The sequence below is a fragment of the Dipodomys merriami genome, unplaced genomic scaffold (genome assembly GCF_024711535.1).
Source record: "Dipodomys merriami isolate MVZ:Mamm:240054 unplaced genomic scaffold, mDipMer1.0.p SCAF_2, whole genome shotgun sequence".
NCBI lineage: Eukaryota > Metazoa > Chordata > Mammalia > Rodentia > Heteromyidae > Dipodomys > Dipodomys merriami.
In genome coordinates this window covers 101441783-101456554 of record NW_027203381.1, presented here as the reverse complement: position 1 = coordinate 101456554, position 14772 = coordinate 101441783, and the positions used below count along the sequence as shown (strand labels likewise).

At 36.4% G+C, this 14772-nt stretch overlaps 1 protein-coding gene across 13 annotated transcripts in view; it reads left to right on the top strand.

Moving 5' to 3' along the window:
* The window catches only part of Robo2 (roundabout guidance receptor 2), a 1450478-nt gene that overhangs the window by 981236 nt on the left and 454470 nt on the right, over positions 1-14772 (top strand). For all 13 annotated transcript variants that reach the window (XM_070030464.1, XM_070030463.1, XM_070030462.1 and 10 more), the window contains one exon: positions 6319-6645. In XM_070030464.1, the coding sequence (XP_069886565.1) occupies positions 6319-6645 (327 nt within the window). The remainder of the gene's footprint in view (positions 1-6318; positions 6646-14772) is intronic.

Here is a 14772-nt window from a genome sequence, read left to right as displayed (position 1 = left end):
ATGGCTTAAGATCATGTAATTAATCATATAATGGGTCAAGAAAATAAACCCAACAGGACAAAAAATAATAACTAAAAATAACTGCGTGTACTTTCTATTTTAGAATTCAAACATGTGGTTTGGTTGAAGAAAGAATAACAAGGAACTTTAATAAAATAAGTTATGATGACCTAAGATATACATACTAGGATATTCCATACATCTTTAAGGCAGAGGAAAACAGACACTGTTGAAGAACTTGAGGAACTATTTCACACTGTTATGAATTTGCTAGAAATTTTGTCTTTTAGAAATGTTTGGAATGCTTGATTGGTGGGATGACTAATCATTGTTACAGCTACCGAGTTTGTGAATGAAAACTACTGCTTAGTTCTAGTAATGCTATATTTTTATTAAAGAATGAGGCCATACATTTTGAAAACACATAAAATGAAATCAAAAAGTTTTCTCCTAGGCTCTTCTCCTTGATTATATTATATAACTGAAATCACTTCCTGAAAACAAAAGTTCTGTGGTACTCATTGACAAAGAGAGGCTATTGACTCAAAGAAAGTACATTTAACTGCATTCATGAATCATGATTTACATTTCACATCCACAAAATCTGAAGAGCTGGTAAAGCACTCAACTTTTTAATAATTAAATATTTTACCAAAATCATTATAAAGTAATTGTTGGAGAGTCCCTGGAAGGCAGAAATAATCCATTATGTAAATGTGGGTGCTTAGAACATTATTCAAGCTGCATCTGCCTCTGGCTGACTGAGTTGCAGTGTAATGCTTGTATCATTTCTCCAAGTTTAAGTGCAAAATCTTCTCTTAGTAAGCCTTCTAAAATTGCAGTTTCTTGATTTATGATTCTTCTTCCTTAATTTCTAACATCCTGCTTACTTTGGAAATTAAGAATTTGAGAGTATTTTTCTTTTTTACTGGGATTTAAACTCAGGTCCTTGAGCTCACTCAGGTTGCTTGCTCTCAGATAATACTTAACTACTCGAGCCAGGCTTCCAGCCTGTTTTTTCCCCAGGTTAATTTGGAGGTAGAGTCTCATTGGCTTTTCTGCCTGGGTTGGCTTTGAACCATAACCCTCCAGATCTCCCCAGTAGTTCGGATAACAGTGATGAGCCCCTAGCACCAGGATAATAGTTTTTTTTTTTAAAGAAATATCCCAGGGTTTGTTTTGACAACACATAAATCCTAACTGGAATGATACAGAGAAAATTGGGCTGATTCTGAAAAAGGATGGCAGGCAAATTTGTGAAGCTTTCTATAACAAAGAAAAATTACTCACTTTGATGCAGGTAATCTGAGAATCACATTTTAAACAAAGGAAAATGAAATGTTTTCTGGCTAAGTTATGACTTGTGATAGGTGATTCCTTTTACTGAAATTAAGTTGTATATAGGTTCTTGGGATTTAGCCTAGATCCCCTTGCCTTCTATCTTTTCCCTCAATTCCTTAAAAAATCAAAATCAAAAACAAAAACAACAACAATAATAACAAAAAACTCAGCATATTCTGAAGATCTTGAGTTCCCATTGTGTGTCTATTGGCTTTTCAATTATGCACAAGTCACTTGACTACACATTTACTTTCTTAGACACTGGAAGTCAACATTTGGATGTCATCTTTACGACCTACTAATTACTTTTAACTATCTTTCTTTTAAAGTAACTAGCTAGGGTGAATTTAATAGAATGCTTTAAATTAAAATTTAGTTGGTTGCCCAATTAATAGTACTTTAGATGTCAGAATTGATATTAGCTCTAAGTGAAGTTAGAACATTTGAGTAATTTGAGTAATTCAGATACACTGCCCTCCTATCTGTTCCTAAGGATGTCAAGAATATTTTGTATTATATGTGCAATATTAACAATGCTGATTCTTTATTTGAAATTAAGTTTTTATTTGAAATCTGAAGAAAAAAGTTTGTGGTTCCATATAAAAATAAAAATTAAAACTAATTTGTTAATGAATTAAGTACTAATGAAAAGTAAACAACAGATACTCTAGACTGTACTCAAGTTGTGGTGGACCAGAGAGTATGAGGTTGTGAACTTGTATAAATTCACAGGCCATAGTTTCTGTCCTCTTCTTTCTCATACTTTTTAAAATGTCCTTGTACTAGGGATTGACACAAACTAGTAAGCACTACAGGATTTAGGATATGCTATCAGTCCTTTTGCTTTTCTTTATTTAATTTAATTTTTTTTGTCAGGGTGATATGCAGAAGGGTTACAGTTCGTAAGTAAGGTACTGAGTACATTTCTTGTCAAACTTGTTACCCCTTCCCTCGTTTTTATTCCATTTTTGCCCCAACCCTCCCCACAAGTTGTACAGATCATTTCTAACATATTGGCTTGTTAGTATCACTGTTGCATTGGTTCCTCCTTTGTCCTTTGACTCATCATTTGTTTTTCCCTTTCCTAATTCAGATAAACATATATGCCTAAGGCACCAAAATCAAATACAGTGACTACAGGGGATAAACCACAGGGGGAAAAAGACACAAAAGAAAAAAAAAACCCATAGTACATTAAAAACTAAACCAATAAAGAAAAAATCTCTGTATCCATGTCTTGGAGTTCATCTTGCTTAGTATCATCTTATATGTAGGAAGCTATTGAGCTATTCTGCTCATTTGCTTAGATTATCCTAGATGTATACTAATTATTGCATAAGGGAAACCATGGAAACTATGCTTCTTTTGGTCCTGCTTACTTCACTGAATACGATTTTTCCAAGTCTGATTTTTGAAATAAGGTTTCCCTAACTTTGCTAGAGCTGGCGTTGAATTTGTAATCCTCCCACTTCAGCGTCTAGAGTAGCTTGGATTGATTATAGGTGTGCCCCACCCCACCCAGATTTCTTCCTCAACCTTGTTATTCCTTTCCCTCCGTTCCCATTTTTCCTTTTCTTTCCTCTCTTCCTTCTTACCTTCCATTTCCTCTTCCCCTAGTAATTCTTTAAAACTATATTTTAAAACAAAACCTCCAAACCAGGCGCCAGTGGCTGATGCCTGTAATCCTAGCTACTCAGTAGCTGAGATCTGAGGATCGTGGTTCAAAGCCAGACCCGGCAGCAAACTCTGGGAGACTCTTTATCTCCAATAAACTACTCACAAAACCAGAAGTGGAACTGTGGCTCAAGTGGTAGAGAGCTAGCCTTGAGCTGAAGAGCTGAGGGACAGCACCCAGGCCCAGAGTTCAAGCCCCAGGACAGGAAAAACAAACAAACAAAAAACAAACAAACAAAAAACCCTTCCAAGATATTGAAATGAGACTGTTTCCTTCCTTCCTTCCTTCCTTCCTTCCTTCCTTCCTTCCTTCCTTCCTTCCTTCCTTCCTTCCCTTCTTCCTTCCTTCCCTCCTTTCTTTCCTTCCTTTACCTCTCTCTTTCTTCCTTTTCATTTTTAGAGTGAGGGTACAGAACTTGAGGTAAAAAAGTGCAGCAGTAGAGCTCACTGGACACTGACTGTATAACTCGTGGATACAGATGGGAGGGAGGGACTGGGAGAGAATAGGGAGCAGAAGACATTGTGCCAAAGGAAATGTACTCCTCATCTGACTCATGATAATTATAATCCTTCTGTATATCACTTCTATAATAATACATTAATAACAAAAAATGAAAGCTTAGTTCAAGGCCATCAAAGACAGATTGGATGTTATGAAATAATAGCAAAATTCTGCTCAATAAACACCAGTAACATTTGCTCCTCATTGTGATTCCAGTTAACTTTCAATGTTAATTAAAAATATATATTTTAATTTAATAAACAGAATTTAATTTGTTCATGAGCATTCCTCTTTCTTTCTGGAAAGGATTAGCATTTCAAGGTTGCTCCTCCAACCTTGGGAATAAAAACTATAGTTAGAGAAGAGGTGTATTCAGATCACCACCTCATCCTCAGACATAGGTATTGTTTTTACGACCTTTTTTTTAAATTTATAGTTTTTAGGATAGTACCATGAATAATGGATGCTGATTCCTTATCAAATCAAAAGTATCACTAGGAGCTGGTGGTTTGTGCCTACAAGTCTAGCTATTAAGGAGGTTGAGATGTGAAGATCATGGTTCGAAGCCAGCTGGGGTAGGAAAGTCCCTGAGGTTCTTATGGCCAATTAGCACTAACAAGCCTGAAGGGGAGCTGTAGTGCAATAGGTAGAGGGCTAGCCTTGAGCAAAGAAGCTCAGAGACAATGCTCAGACTCTTGAGTTAAAGCCCCATGACCAGCACACACACATAAAAAGACAAGAACAACAGAAGTATCCAGAACAACACAATATTCAAATGTCAATCAATACTTCTTTCATATTTCTTATATCCTTTAATAGCTCAACTTTCATTGCAAATACAAGGAAGTCTTTGGTACCTGTGTTACTGTGTTTTGTAGCTACAGTGAAATATCTGATATTGGGGTGCTTTATATATGAAAAGGTTTATTTAGCTTATAGTTTTGGAGGAATCAGGCATAGCACCAGCTTCTGCTGACTCTAGTGAGTGCTTTCTAGCTGTAACATAATATGATGGATGGCATAATGGTGGGAGTACATGGGAGAGGAAGAAATCATGGTTGTGAGAAATGAAACAAAAGATACTCAGATGCCAGCTAACTCTGTACCAGCCTTTGCTATAAAGCCTTCAACAAATCTCTTCCAAAGGTCATGCTACTGTAACTTGTCGCCTTCCTGTAGGCCATATCTTGTATAGGTCCAGCAACTTTTAATTCTGCTACACTTACGACCCAGCTGTCAATCCATGCACCTTTGAAAGATGACATTCAAACTATAGCATACTTATCACTGTTGTTTACCATAGAGAAATCAAATTCTGTCAAATAGTTGTTTTGTGGTATGAGTTGTATCTTCTTACTTTTATCTAGCTATAGCAACATTTCTCAAGATTACATTTTTTGTTAGACAATTAAAGTAATTCTTTTTGGGTTTTTCCTTTGTTTGGCTCTGTTAATATTCATCTTTTATACTGCAAATAAAGTGTATCTTTCTAATGCACAGATCATAGGGTCATTGGCTCTTTAATATCTATTAGCTGCAAAGGATAACAGTCACACTCCTGTAGGATGATATTGAAAGGCCATTAGTCTTGGGTTCCATGATCACGTTGAACTTTTGCCAAGCACATCAGCTTCCTTCTTGAGTGTAAAATACAATGTGCACAAATCCAGTTTCCAAGTTCTCTGCTCATGGTGTTCCTTCGGTCTGAACCTCTTCTTCCCTTAGTGAATTTACTTTCCTTAAAGCTAATTTAAATGAATTTACTTCCATTACAGCTCAGTTTGAGTGCTACCTGTTTTTAGGAAGTGGCTTCTGATTGTGCTCCACTTACAATTATAAGGATATTTTGGTCGGTTGTGGGGCCTGAAATCTGGGCCTGGGCGCTGTCCCTCAGCTCTTCAGCTCAAGGCTAGAGCTCTACCACTTGAGCCACAGCACCACTTCTGGCTTTTTTTTCTCTTATGTGGTGCTGAGGAATCAAACCCAGGGCCTCATGCATATGAGGCAAACACTCTACTACTGAGCCAAACTCCCAGCCTTTAAAGAAATTATTTCTGTGATTCATTTCCTAGACCACTATGTTACACTGACTTAACATTGGGACTCATAATTTGAATTTCCCAATTAGACACACCTCAGTTCAGTTGGCACCTCTGCATATTTTATCTACAGCCTGGGCAATTGGAAACACTTGTTGGACCATAAAGAGAATCTCTTCCTTTTTCTTATGCTTGTGTGTGTGCTTATACAGGGCTTGAACTCAGAGACTCAAGTTCTTGCTTGACTTGTTTTTACTGTACTTTACTTTTTTAGGTTGGTGCTTTATCCCTAGAGCCACACCTCCACTTCTGGCTTTTTGCTGTTTAATTGGAGTTAGGAGTCTCTGGGCCTATTTGTCTTCATAATGTACAGTGTGTACATTATCTATTCTTTATGAGTATGCATATAATGTGTGTGCTAATTAACTTAGTCTGATTTTTTTTTTAAGTTTTTGGCATTTATCTCTGCAGGCTGGCTATGAATTGCCACCTTCAAATCTCAGCTTCCCCAATAGCTGAGCCACAATTGTCTGGCTGTTCATGGAACATGTCATACTTCACTCATTAGAATTAACATAGGAATGTAGTTCTGAATTTCAGACATAGGAGATGAATCCAAAAGAAGAATACAACATAAAACAAGAGTGTTCAGTGATTCCGTAAAATGATTGGAAAGTTTAATTTCACCATCATGAATCAAAAGGCAACGGAGAGTGTAGGTACGAGGCTAACACCTGACATGGTTGTGTCTTATTTTTCTAGGATCTCGTCTTCGCCAGGAAGATTTCCCGCCACGGATTGTGGAGCACCCATCTGATGTCATTGTCTCTAAGGGAGAGCCCACCACTCTGAACTGTAAGGCCGAGGGCCGGCCGACACCCACCATCGAATGGTACAAGGATGGTGAGCGGGTGGAGACCGACAAGGATGACCCCCGGTCCCACAGGATGCTGCTGCCCAGTGGCTCCCTGTTCTTCCTGCGCATTGTTCATGGACGCCGAAGTAAACCCGATGAAGGGAGCTACGTTTGCGTTGCCAGGAACTATCTTGGAGAAGCTGTGAGCCGAAATGCGTCTCTGGAAGTGGCATGTAAGTGACCTAAAACTCTTCTGTGCGCATTTGCTTTACTTTTATTTTATTATATTATTATTATTTTGTTGTTGTTGTTGGTCGTGGGGCTTGAACTCTGGGCCCGGGCGCTGCCCCTCAGCTCTTCAGCTCAAGGCTAGTGCTCTACCACTAGAGCCACAGCACCACTTCTGTTTTTCTAGTGTTTTATTGGAGATAAGAGTCTCAAGAACTTTTCCTTCCCCGGGCTGGCTTTGAACCAGGATCCTCAGATCTCAGCCTGCTGAGTAGCGAGGATTGCAGGCGTGAGCCGCCAGAACCCAGCTACTTTTGTTTATTTTTAACAGGCTGTGGTTATTTCCCTGATTCTCAAGATCTAAAGCATTAAATAAAAAATATAATGCATAACTTTGGCTTCCCCCCAACGACTACGCTGATCAGCTTATGTGATGCAGTATATTTATTTATACTGAATCCATGTGGAGTTAGTATCTTAAAGCAGCTTGGCAATATAAGATGCTGTTCATGCTGAAATTTTTAATTATTAACGAGAGAGAAAAAGTTGGCTATGTTGGAAGGAAAAGTTCTTGTATAATATGCCATCGACTACAAGGCATATGTTCAGTATTATACTATTTTTGTTGCATATTTATAGATATCTAATCCCTGAATACTTTATCAGACAGCTTTCAAAGGAATTTATGGCATTATTCTCTAGAGTGACACTTTTACTTCTAGACTGAATTTAAACAGTGCCATCCATATACCTGGAGGACAAAAACACCATCAATAGTAGTATTCTTTTTCCTTTCTTTTCTTTTTGTAGTAAAAATCATCAGAGGCTTTCTGTGAGGACAATTAGGTCATGTACTGGAGCGGTTTCAATTTCTACTCAATAGCCAGCAGTAGATAAGGACATATCATATTTGGATTTTTTTAGGCATTTGTTTATTCACCAGATTATTCAGATAGTAACTCAAGATATAAGTGTTTTGCAGCTGTTTGAACATTGACTCCACAAATTCACTGGAGGATGAATTGTTTTCCAAGACAAATTAAAATCATTTTTGGGGAGAGGGTCTAATTTACAAGTGAAGAGGGATTTTATTATAAAGGCTATGCTATATTTATTTTGATAATAAATTATCAGTATTGAAGAGAGATTTTATATAGCATGATTCTGAATCAATATTCGTATCCAAAGGTGTTTTTATTCTTTCATTTTCTGGCCGTTGATTAGGTCTTTGTAGAGAAGGGACTTGGTAGATGTCAAGATGCATGAGTATTCTCATGTAACAGTGAGAGAAATGCTAGGTGATAACTTCAGTCTTATTTCCTTAATTACAGTTGATACCTGTAATCACAAGTGTCATGGTATCATAGTTAATGATAAAACTTGTGTATATGTATGCTGAAATTTCCAGAAATATATTTCTGTCTTTACACATGACATTGTGTCTTGGTACACAAAATTACAATAGTATTTCAATTCATTCCTGTTCTCAATTATCTAGTTTTCTAATTTATGCTTTTTGCTAGGAAACATGGAATCCACATGAATGGTATTATTCTTTCATTTAATACATAATGAAAATATTCCCCAAGATGGCTAAAAGACCAAGATTCAGAGAATTAGGAGGAATTCCAAGACCAAATCTTGCATAATTTAAAGGTTGAGTTTAGGGAATTGTGCTATGCACAAAATAAACCCTATTAAAAAACCACTGTAAACAAACTCTGGTATCTGAGGATTAAGTGAAAATTTTTAAAGTTTCTTTTTTTTTCTTATCAGAAAGAAAGAACTACTTTATTCTCCGAGCTAACTTTATTTCCTCAAATTAAAGTTTATCTAAATTGGATAGTAATTTTTTTGTTGGACAATTATGAGGAGGAATTTCTTTTTTCTGGAATCTTAGCTTTGTTAAAACTTCTCCCAACACACATACAGCTTTTATTTTTATTTCATCTAAAAGGACTGCTGTCTTTCCTAATTGAATCATTAATAATGAATCAAACTATGATAGGAGAAAATATTTGAAACCATAATTCTTTTTTTAAATGTAATGTGACAGTAGCATTTTTTATTTCAAACTAAATGAACTTTAAAAATTGCTTGAATTACTTATGATCTAGAGAGGAAAATGAGAAGGCTTCCAAATTGGATTTAGCTAGTGAATAAAATTCTTTCTTCTAGTGCATGTCAACAGTTCATGCCATTTGAGGCAACACAAGATCAAATGCGATTCATTTTTATGTTACTCATCTCTTTCCATTAGCTCAGCCTTCTCTCTTGTGACTTTCCTAAAACCTATTAATATGTAAACTTGGGTCAACACATAGCAACTTTTCAGTATCTCTTGGTAATTATGGTGCATTCCTACAGAATAGTAGAGGAATGATTTCAGATTATATGAATGTATTTTATATTTTTATTTTACAACACAGAACACGTGCTCATTCATGTTGTGTTTTACTCCTCATCTGGTACATGGATATAGACTGACAGGGTGCTGGACAATAGTAATGAAGAAAGAGACATATCCTAACTCAATTCAAAGAGTTTACAATATACTTGGGATGACAAATCTGTACATATGCAATTATAAATTAGATATGGAAACACTAAAGCTTGTTACAGAGACAAATATTATAATCTGTGAACCCAGAGGGGACAGTATTTAATTCTTCCTTAATAAATTATTTCAAGAAAACTTTTTATGATGGTACATTACATGGACTCTGGAAAGTCAGGTGAGAATGTCTAAGATAGAAATTTAAGTGAATGATGTCTATGGTAGGTGGAAAGCAAGCAATATAGAACACCGAGTGTTTGAAAACCTGTGGGCAACTTGTTGGGTTGTTGTGTGGGTAGAATGAGTTGGAAAGGTTGGTGTTAAGTAAATTAAATTGGCATCTGAGGAAAGAGAGCAGCATGTGGTATTCAGGCAAGGGAAATGTTTATTTGTAGGCCACCTCTGGTCAAGTTGGAAGCCTATGCAGCATCAGGAATAAAAAGGCTGAACCACTGCCAGGCCAAGATTTATCAAGGCCAGGGGCAGGAGAAGGTGTGGCCACACCAGATTCAGATGTGACCTGGGGGGAGGAGGGGGGGAAGGGGTGGATGGCTGCCTCCAAGTGCGCCAGTTACCTAGGTGACACAGGTCCTGGGCAGAGACTTAACCTGCTCTGTCTTCCCATGGAGGACTTTACAGTTGGCTTATTATGCATCATAAAAATCTAGATTTTTGTTGTTGTTGTTATATGCAAGGCAAGTCTTTGAATTGATGTTTTACTGAAGGGATCATAAAAAGTCAGAGAGGATTTAAGAATCTATCAAACAATTCAGAAAAAATGCTTAGTCTTAAGTTCTAAGCTGAAAATAGTGGTAAGGGTGGGAATGAGAAATGGTTAGAAGTAGATGTAGGAATTAAACATCAGATAATTTTAGCATCAATTTAGGAAGATAGAGTGTCATCCTCAGATTTTTTTATGGCAGGTGTTCTGTAGACTTGCACTCTGCATTATTTACAAGCATCTCTAAATTTTTCTCATAAGATGCCAATAAGACTGTCTGCCATTTCTAGTTATGACAACCCAAAATGTCTGAACACATTGAAAAATGTCCCTGAGATGTAGGTGTGCTGCCATGATCAGTTCATGTATCTATAACTAATGGGACAACTTGTTGAAGCCTTTACTGGGAACTAATTATTGATATAAAAGTATGAAAATTGTTTGGCATTGGTAAACATACAGTATTCTGCTGTAGCAACGTGAGAAAGTTGTGACTAGCCATCGATTTTTACTTTGATTTTACTTTTTACTTTTTCTTCTCTCCCTCTCTCTCTCTGTTCTTCAACTTTATTTAATATTTAATGGGACAATACAGAGAAAACTAGAATATAGAAAAGGAAAATACTGAAGAAAACATAGCCATTCAGGACCAATTATTTCAGTAGATTTGAATCAACTCATTATTACTGTTTTCTTCCTTTTTAAAAATTGCTTTAGGGAGAAAAACAAAAGCAAAAGCCAAAAACAAGAACAGAGCAATTCTAATTGTTTTTAAGGCCACTTGAACCTAAGGGGTGTCTTACAACATGTGATGTCTTAAGAGTGAGAATACAGCTTTGCAGAGCCAGAAGCCAGTAGACTTGGTCCTCAATCAGTTAATAGTTTTCCAGTGGGACGAGCAAGAGCATGGTGAGGCTGGGCAGATAGGGTTTCAGTCCTGGACAAGTGCTGGTGTGTGGAGCAGAAGGAGCACAAGGAGCCCTCCCATGGAGCTTGGCTGCGCTGATGCAGCTCCTGGAGATCCCTAGAGATAGCAGCTGTAGCCCCAGGTGGTAAATATATGACAGCAGTTGATCTATCGACCAGGGGAAGAGGGGGTTCTGGCCTAAATGAAAATTCATGAAAAATTGATGAAGTCCCCAGATTATTTTTTTCTCTTTCCTTTCTTCAGCACTATACTAGTGCAGAGAGGAGAGATTAAATGAGGTACTGAGTGCTTTCCTGGCAGGAGGCTAGAGTTCAAAGGTCAAGGGTCACAGAAACTGATTCTTTTTTTTTGTTGTTGTTTTCTTCTAAAGGAAAAGTCAAGATAAGAACTTTTTTTTTTTTTTTTTTTGATTAGCTGATTTACCTCTGCTTTGGTATATAAAATGACTAACTGTTCTAACACTGGCCTTTGACAAGACTACAAAAAGAAGAAATGTATGATTCATTATTCAATTAGGAAATAAGCAATACATTTGATTTCTTGGCTTTCTTTCCTCACTATATTCTCTCTCCTTTTCTTCTTTCTTCTCCTCCCTTTCCGCTCCTCTGTATTCCTTTCCTTCCACCAACTTTTCCACCTCCTCCCTCCCTACCTTCTTCCTTCCTTTAAAAAAAATTTTTATATATCAAAACTTATGGAAAAATTCATTTAGAAAAGAAGGTCTTGTATTCTCTATAGCTTACAGATTGCTAGAACAATCCTCTAACATAATCATCCCATTTTCCTTAAATCCAAAACTAAATTGATGTTTGATGGGTACAAGGAAGAGAAGTTACACAGAAAGTAGACTTACGTTAGTGTGAGAGGGCACTTGTAGCACTGAAATGATCACCACATAAATTGACATCTTCAAAATTGATAAATATGTAAGTTCTTATGGATTTATTTTGTTTTATTTTGACTATACGTGAATTTATGCTGACAAAAATGTCATTATTGTTCATAAAGACATAAGGTTAATCATCAAAAGGCCTATTAGAGAGCATGTGAAAAATTACTACTGCAGACAGTGGTAGTTCACGCCTGATGTCAGGAGGCTGAGATCTGAGAATTATGATTGGAAGCCAGTATGGGAAGGAAAATTCATGAGACTCTTTTTTCCAATTAATTATCTTAAAACCAGAAGTAGAGTTATGGCTCAAAGTGGTAGAGCACTAGCCTTGAGCAACCCTGAGTTCAAGCCCTACAACTGACAAAAAAAAAAACCCAAAGTGAAAAAAAAAACCAAAAAACAGAAAAACAATTCCCATACAATATCTTTCCCTGAAGTACTACTTCAATGTTTTATTCCCCCCCAAATATCCTTATAGACCTGTGCAACTGAGACTACAATCTAATCTAGAATATTTTCTCCATTTCAAAAGGAAACCCTCTGATCATTTGTAGATACTTTCTGCTTTTTCTGCTTCTCTAGTAAGGGTACCTTTTTTTTTTTTTGTGATACTTCACCAAATACTTTCAAATGCAGGTCTTTTTTTTTTTTTGGTCATGAATGAAGGAGTGAAATTGTTAGTCCAGGGAAACATGTTCAAACTTCTGATCTACTTAAATATGTATAATGACGTATTTTGTTTCAGGTTTCTTTCCCCTGATTGAATTAACTACATCTAATCTCCCGCTCAGTTCAGGTCTCAAGTTGTGATTCATGGAAATTTAGCCTGAATTAACTCTGATTTCAAGGAAAATGCATTAGTAAATTGAAATCTTGATGTCTCCTCCTTTTCAAAAGTTTATTCCCATAAGTATCATTATTTTGAAGTGTAAAATAAAGCTACTTAGAGAATTTGAAAGAAGAAAACATAATACAATTCTTTAAGAAATTACATATATTTCCTACAAGGGTTAATATATGTGAAAGGCTCTTAATAAAAGTATGGAAGTAAAAACAATAGTAAACTTTCTGGGATTTTTTTTTTCTTTGCTTTGATGGTATGACGGACACAATGAGGGTGAACCAGTTGAGACTGATTTTTATGCTTTGCTTTATGTTTTATTTTTTATTTTACTTTCTTGTTTTTTTTTTTCAGAAACTCCACCACTAGAATAGCTGTGGATGATTTATTCACTGCTTAATTAAGCTTATCATAAAATGGACCATTTAAATATCAACAGGGAAGGATTATCAGGCTGGATTATGCAGGAAATGTTAGCTTGATTGAGGCTAGAGATGCATTGAGTAACAGCACAAGTAGACCTAGAATTGAACTTAAATCAATATCTAGGTAGAAAAGGGAACCCTGGTTTACATACTCCTTCTTGAATGTCAGATCTAGTCTCAATTATATGCATACATTTTAGCTTTTATGAATATAATCAGTATTTTATTTTATGTGTTTATCATTCAAATCTGTACCAAGATTGTATAACAATCTTTAAAGTCCATTTATGCATTTCTATAACATATATACATGTGTCTAGATATGTGTGTGAACTTTGTTTTTATAGCCCATTCTGTAGAAACCCCGTTTCCCATTTTTTTTCTCACTTTCTCTGTTTATTTGCATTGAATATGGACATTCCATGTTTTTTCCTTAAAGAAATTTCAAAGATGTTATTGCTGTACCTAATGTGAGGAGTCAGCAGGGTTTTAAGAAGTTTGGGACTTTGATGGTGCTTGTATTAAGTTATTCTGGGAAAGTTCATGAATGAGAGGTAAAACCTTCCACGGTAATGTAGTATAAAGTCCTTCTGACAAGGCTTTTCATACGTTAAAAGTAAAGGCCACAACAGGTTTCTGGCTGAATAGGGATGAGCATGGGCTTAGGAAACTGGAAGGGAGTCTGAAGGGAAAGGTCTGAGGTTGTGTCTGAGCAGATATGGAAGAAAATGAGTATCCTACCTTGATTGGAGTATGAACCGAGGAGAGTAGGGAAAGGCATAGGTAGGACATAGAGACTGGCGATTAGCTTATCTTGTTCCAGGACCTCAGGGATTCTCTATGGAGTTGTGCTTCTTGTTTGGAAGAAAGGTATAAAGGGAGACAGTCAAACCCAGTGTGAGATATATTAGGACAGAGTCAAGTGTGGATGTGGATTACTACAAAAGAAAGGATTAAAGAATGAAGGTTGGATTAAGTTGGTGAATTAAACGGTTATTAGGAGCAGAGGAGAGATCATTCCCAACGAAGAATATAGGAATTTATTTTATAAATGAATTTGGAACTCAAAGAAAGATGGAAATTTATTGTGCTAAAGTTTTATATACCTAGAAACTATATATCTAGAAACTGTTAGGGACTCAGCCTGGAACTGCGATGTAGATCCTTAACACAGGGAGTTTTTCCATGAATGTAAGGATTCTGGTTTAGAACAAATCTATATAAACTGTTGTACAACAATGTTTACTACCATTGAGATTTGCACTCTAATACAGGAAGATAAGCTTTATGAAAGACAGGATATAACCTGCATTCCAAGGGAGTTCCATAGGATCCTGGAGAGTGGGGATCCGGGCTGCTGTGATGCTTAGAGTTCAGAGTAGGAAGAGACTGATTTGGCCAGAAAAATGGAGGAGGTGAATGGAGTTTCTGTGTCGCAGGATGTGAGTAACAATAATGACTGTTAAGTAACATTTGTCAGAATTTCATCTAAGTTTATTATGCAGTTCTCAGAACAACCGTAAGATTTGGTTAATATTATTTCCTTCATACTATATCCCAAATATAACACCGATTTGCCAAACTTTACACACGAATGAGAGCTAGGATTTGAGCTCAGCTAGACCTGGCTCTCAAGCCTGTTTTCTTAATCATTATCCCAAGCATCTTCATTGATTCATTTAAACAAGCAAATAAAATCATTTGACACTTAGAAAAAAAAGTCATTACTGTTTGTTTTTGGCATTTTACTGGGAGACCATTTTACCAC